At 40.1% G+C, this 6,000-nt stretch overlaps 1 protein-coding gene across 1 annotated transcript in view; it reads right to left on the bottom strand.

Annotated features, from left to right (window-relative positions):
- Nucleotides 1–594: 594 nt before the first annotated feature.
- The window catches only part of LOC134457383 (metabotropic glutamate receptor 4-like), a 191,930-nt gene continuing 186,524 nt past the window's right edge, over nucleotides 595–6,000 (bottom strand). Inside the window, exons 10-11 of the mRNA XM_063209384.1 lie at nucleotides 3,660–3,888; nucleotides 595–1,059 (exon numbers count right to left, since the gene is read on the bottom strand). Of these exons, the coding sequence (XP_063065454.1) occupies nucleotides 1,055–1,059; nucleotides 3,660–3,888 (234 nt within the window). The 3' untranslated portion in view covers nucleotides 595–1,054. The remainder of the gene's footprint in view (nucleotides 1,060–3,659; nucleotides 3,889–6,000) is intronic.

Raw genomic sequence — 6,000 nt, 5'->3', positions numbered from 1 at the left:
CAGGCCCAAATCGGGAAAAGAGTTGGGAACATCAGATAGGTGGCACGTGTTTTCCTTGATTACGATGGCAACATCAGTGAAGGAAGTTGGAAGGGTTCCCTTTACATATTGAACAATTAAAAGGATGTTGATCAATCAATACCATTCATGACATCCTGCTCAGGCTGTGATAATAAAAGCAAATCAGAAGCAAAAGATACCTGTGCTTTAGAAAGTGTTGTATATCATGCATACAGGCAATATGCTTTTAATGACATGTTCAACCCTTATCATTGTGAACTGGTGTTTGTATCATCTCGAGTGACGTGACACTGCTTACTTCACACCAGTCATGAATGATCTTCCTTCAAGTAGCGTGATAGTTCCTTCTAAGATGCTGCCCTGTTCTTTTGGAATGATGCCTGCCAAAACATGATGCATGAATACAGTTGTGATAATCATGTAGATTTTGATATTTTATATAATCAACTGCTGTTAATTCTACATCAAAAGTCTACACCGAATTGCAAGACAGCACAGAGCTCTTACTCTTACCTTTAAGTAAGCCTCTTACTTAAAAATGACTGCAAACACTAGACAGAGAACTACAGGTCCTCCTTTTGTACACACATTGTTAGATGTGCAAAACCTTATGTGCCAAGTACTGAGCCGTTGGAAAATCTTAATTGAATTAGATCCGATTCATGGAGAGATTTGAATCCCATGAGATTGGCCAGACTTGGAGGAGAGATTTGAGGGTAGAGGATCACTGGTCTGAGAAACTGCACAATTCCCAATTCAAAGTTGCGGGTCACCTGCTTTGATTAGGCTTGACCATGTTCTCTAAGTAAATGTTTTTTCCGGAGATGATCTGTCTTGAGGGAGGAGCAGTCACCCTCTGCATAGACAGAGGAAAGAGGGCAGCTCCTGGCATGGTGACATGGTGCTTCAGTTTGTGATGCACAACTAGTGTGTGTTGGCTTGGAGAGGAGTGGCAGGAAGGGCAGGCAGCACTTGCCTCATAGACCCCCTCATAGAGGGACAGTTGCCTAAAACAGCCTTGCCTGCACTGGAGTCAACCTAAAAAGAGAAAGAAAACAAATGCATATACAGTGAGTCCAATATGTATTTGATCCCTTGCTGATTTTGTTGGTTTGCCTACTAACAAAGACATGATCAGTACATAAATGTTATGATAATATGTATTCTAATATGGAGAGACAGAATATCAAAAAGAAAATCCAGAAATGAACTGGAGAGAATATATATTAATTTATTTCCATTTCATCGAGCAAAATAAGTATTTGATCCCCTGCCAACTGATTACAGTTCTGGGCCCACAAACCAGATGGGCACTTCCAATCAACTTGTCATCTGAATTAAAGACACCTGTACATACTAACATGCATACAAGACACATTGAATCAGCAGAATCAGTCCATAGTATGAGTGAATCAGTCACTCTCCAACCTCACCAGCATGGGAAAGACCAAAGAGTGGTCAAATGATATCAGGGACACGATTTTAGACCTGAACAAAGATTAAATGGGCTGCAAAGCCACAAGAAAGAGACTGAGTATTAATGACCCAGCTGTTGATGCATTTCTTCCAACATGTGAAGAATACAAAATGACTATCCATCAGCCTGTCTGGGGTTCTATACAAGATTTGACCTTTTGTAGCTATTTCATAATCATGAGAACAGAAAGAAATCATCCTAGAGCTGTACGGGATGAACTAGGCAATGATATCAAAGCTACTGGGACCAAAATCACTGAGAAAACTACTGGTAGCACTTAATGCCACAGAGCTTTAAAATCCTGTAGTGCACACATGGTACATCTACTTCAGAAGGAACCTGTGCAGTCCCACTTGAGGTTTGCCAACGGACATCAGACTGGTTTAGGATATGATAAGGAGGTGCTGTAGTCAGATGAAACCAAAATCAAGCTGTTTGGCATTAACACAATTCAATGTATTTTGAGAACGAGTACTGCTGTCTATGATTCCAAGAACACCCTCCTTACCATCATGCATGAAAGTGGTATCATTATGGTTTGAGGGTGTTTGTCTGGCCAAGGCACAGGACAACTTCACCGTCAACGAATGGATGGAGGGAGACATGTAATGTGCAATCCTGAGTGCAAACGTCCTTCCCTCCACCACTACACTGAAGGGTGGGCCATTTTTGGATCTCCCAACATGACAAAAATACACAACATACAGTCAAAGCAACGAAGGAGTGGCTCAATAAGAAGCATTTTAAAGTCGTGAAGTGGCCTAGACAGTCTCCAAATATTAACCCTATAGTAATTCTATGGAGAAAACTGAACCTCCCATTTACCAAGCTACAGCCACAAACTATTAATGTTTTAGAGATAACGTGCAAAGAAAAATGGGCAAAAATATGTTCTACTATATGCAAAAACATTGTCATCAACTAAAGGAAGCATCTGACCTCAGTGCTAGACAACTAGGACTTTGCCACAAAGCACTTTATCTTCTTTAGCTAGAGGGGTCAAATACTTATTGGCCTAAATTAAATACAAATAAATCAAAATATATTATTTTAAGTTATTCTCTGGAATTTCTTTTTGATATTCTGTCTCTCCATGTTTGAATACATATTATCATAAATTTATAGACTGATCATGTCTTTATTACTGGGCAAACCGGCAAAATTAGCAAGGGATCAAATACATATTGGACTCACTGTAGCTGTTATCAGCATAAAAATAGTATAATACATTCACATTAAGAAATACTGTACATCTACGAAATATATTGCCAATATAATGCAGATTTTAATTTATCCTAACATGGAATAAATATGAATATATTACAAAATGAAGACACTAATATCAATGACAAAAACATTACAAAACCAGACACAACTCTTACTCAATGAGGACTAAAAGATGATAAAAGTTGCTTGATGTGAATAATAATTTTCTTCATTTCTTTTTGTAGGTATCGTTTGGAAAGTGGTAGGGACAAATAGTCCAGGGTTAATATTTTGACATTATATTTGTTAGATAATCTAAGAAGTGGTATAGACAAATGTATGTTATGGTCCCCACTATCTACCCCATAAACTACGACCATGTGCCTTTTACTCAGAGAGCAAACATGTCTCTGTGTCCATTCTACTGTAGGATGTACTTAACAGCTTACCACAACTGACAGGCGTTGTAACGCTTTCTTTTTTTATATCACTGCTTACAAATTATACCAAAAAGAATCCCAGAGGAAAAAGAAATCACTACTTTCAGACACAGGAAAGTGCTATCCACAACAGTTGAGCACAAACATGCACGCACACACACACACACACACACACACACACACACACACACACACATACACACACACACACACACACACGCGCGCGTGCGCGCGTGCACAGACATACAGTTTGTTGATGACTCATCTTGTCTCCAGGCTCGTGCCCAGCTGGCCTCGGGATTGCACTTGTTGGACTGTCAGTGAATGTCACTTCCTCTCCCCATTCACAGCAGCTGAGCACAGACACATGCACATGCACATGCACACACACACGCGCACACACACACACACACACACACACACACACACACACACACACACACACACACACACACACACACACACACACACACACACACACGCACACACACACTCCACCTCACACACACCCTCACCTTGTGTCTCTAGACTCTTACACAACTCTGACTTGGCGTCTCCATTGGGGTTGAACTTGTTGGTCATGGTGGCAGCAGAGACGACTGCCTTGAGGCTGCGTTTGCTCTTGGTCACATTCTGTTCTGGGTGCAGCAGCACAACGTACACCTTGGGCAGGTAGAGCAGCCCCAGAGACACAGAGGCACTCAGGCTCAGCGAGATGGTCAACGTGGTCATCTGGATGTACATCTGTGGATGAGAAAAGGGAGGAGAGCAAGATAAGAGGTCATTCTGAAGCAGCCCAGAGGCTGCAGGGACGCACTGAGACTCAGCGACATGGTTAACATGGAGATCTGGGTGAACATCTAGAGAGATGAGGGCAGGACAGCGATGGAAGCAGGGGATTAAGACAAGACTTGGAGGTTGTATGGGGATAGAGGAGGATATAGGTGTTAGAGCAAGCCCAGACACATACTGTAGACACACTGAAGCTCAGCAAGATAGTGAGTGTGGTGATTTGGATGTACATCTGGAGAGAGAGGGGGAGGTAAGATAGGGAGATAGGGGCTAGAGCAGGACAGGAGACACAGGTTTTGTATGGGGGGGAGAGAGGTTGGGAAAGAGGGGGGGGGGGGTAGCAAGAGGAATTGAGAGAGGGTGAGAGAGATGGAGAGGGAAGGAGAGAGTGTACACAAGACAAAGACAGAATGAAAAAGGTAAAGAGAGAACACGAAATAAAGAAGAAAATATAACATGAAGAGATGGAGAGAGGGAGAGAGAGTAAAATACTGTGTCAGAGCATGGGTGTGAGAGGGTTAGAAATAGCTCGAATAGGAGCAAGGTAAAGGCGGGCATATGCTGTGCGATATTTTCAGTCATTGGTATTACAGTTTTTTTCAATTGCTAACAAGCACTTACCCATACTATGGATACTTTTTCTAAACTCTTAACACAGACTACCACCTACCAAACACAATTGGCCAAACAGTTCATTTTCTTCTCAAAAGCACACACTGTTAAATATACACAAAGTACTCATTTCAAAATAGAACACATCGTTTTCTGTACACACTCACTTTACCAAAACACTAGAAACATGGCTCAAAATGAAACTCTGTCAAAGAATAACACTTCATTTCACTTTACAAGGTACATGGAGTCAATCAAATTACACAAGACTTCAAAACACTGGCTATTGTCAACATTACAGAAGCTGCATAGACTTTTATGTTTCAGTTTTACAGGTAGCCTATTGCATGCATTCAAATCATGCAATTCACTGTTTGCACTAAATTTCCAAAGGCAACAGGACTCTGACCTCATGTGTTGTTGACATTCAAGATGATTCCAGTACAAAACATTTTTTACTGTTGACTACAGGAGGTACAGTAGAAATACTGTTTATAGTATGATATATGATAGAGCAAACAAAGTTTTGCAAAGTTACTTAGAGTGACCAAAATATCATGAAACAATACACATAGAAGCACAAACAATGCGGTTGCCTAGGGCGCCAAATGTCTTGGGAGGATAAAGCCTAAAAGTCCACACAGAATTAGAATGTCACACAAAATACATAAAACATTACAGTAAACCTTACACTGACAATGCTGTCAATGGTATTCATGGCCACTCAGTATATGCAAGTACCACAGTAGATCTTAGATCAAACTGAAGACACTATGCTTACAGATGCAAATATTGAAAATCCTCAAAAGGAACGGGGGTGCTTCCCAAATGGACTAGAACCGGCCCTGAAATTATTTAATCTATAATACCTTTTCATGTATTTCCAAATCATGACTTCATGGACAGCATTGACTTCAGACGTTTACTGTATTTACCGTAATTTATACCAATTTCGGTCGACGTGTTGACCGACTGATATATACATTTTCTAAACATGATTTGGTAATTTTACATGAACATGAATTATGAAGATTTTGTTAGGCCTATAGACATTCTTATAAACAAACAGTTCTTTCTAACTGTTACAAAAGCATTTTCATTCTGTGATTGTGAGACAACTTTTTACAAACAACTAAAATTGGGGGGATTTCTTCTACTTTTATCAATAATCTGTTTACTGTACTCATGCCAATGTCATGCATTTTTACTGAAATAAGTATTTGGATGTTGTATTTCCAGTTTTGACACACTGTGTGAAAGCATTTGAAAATAAGCCATAAAAGATACATTGTTTTGTTGCTGTGGTTATCCTGTGTGTAAAGGAAATGTTAGCATTTTAGAAATGCATTAATTGACTGCTAATTGTGTGAAAAAGGCATGTAATGTGTCAACTGCATGGCCATGGAAAGCCCTTGGTGTGTTAACTGTGTTAAGAGTTTTGCAAATGTCGCT

Source organism: Engraulis encrasicolus, chromosome 10 (genome assembly GCF_034702125.1).
Source record: "Engraulis encrasicolus isolate BLACKSEA-1 chromosome 10, IST_EnEncr_1.0, whole genome shotgun sequence".
NCBI lineage: Eukaryota > Metazoa > Chordata > Actinopteri > Clupeiformes > Engraulidae > Engraulis > Engraulis encrasicolus.
The sequence above is the reverse complement of the archived record's forward strand: the minus strand, read 5'-3'. Positions and strand labels throughout refer to the sequence as shown.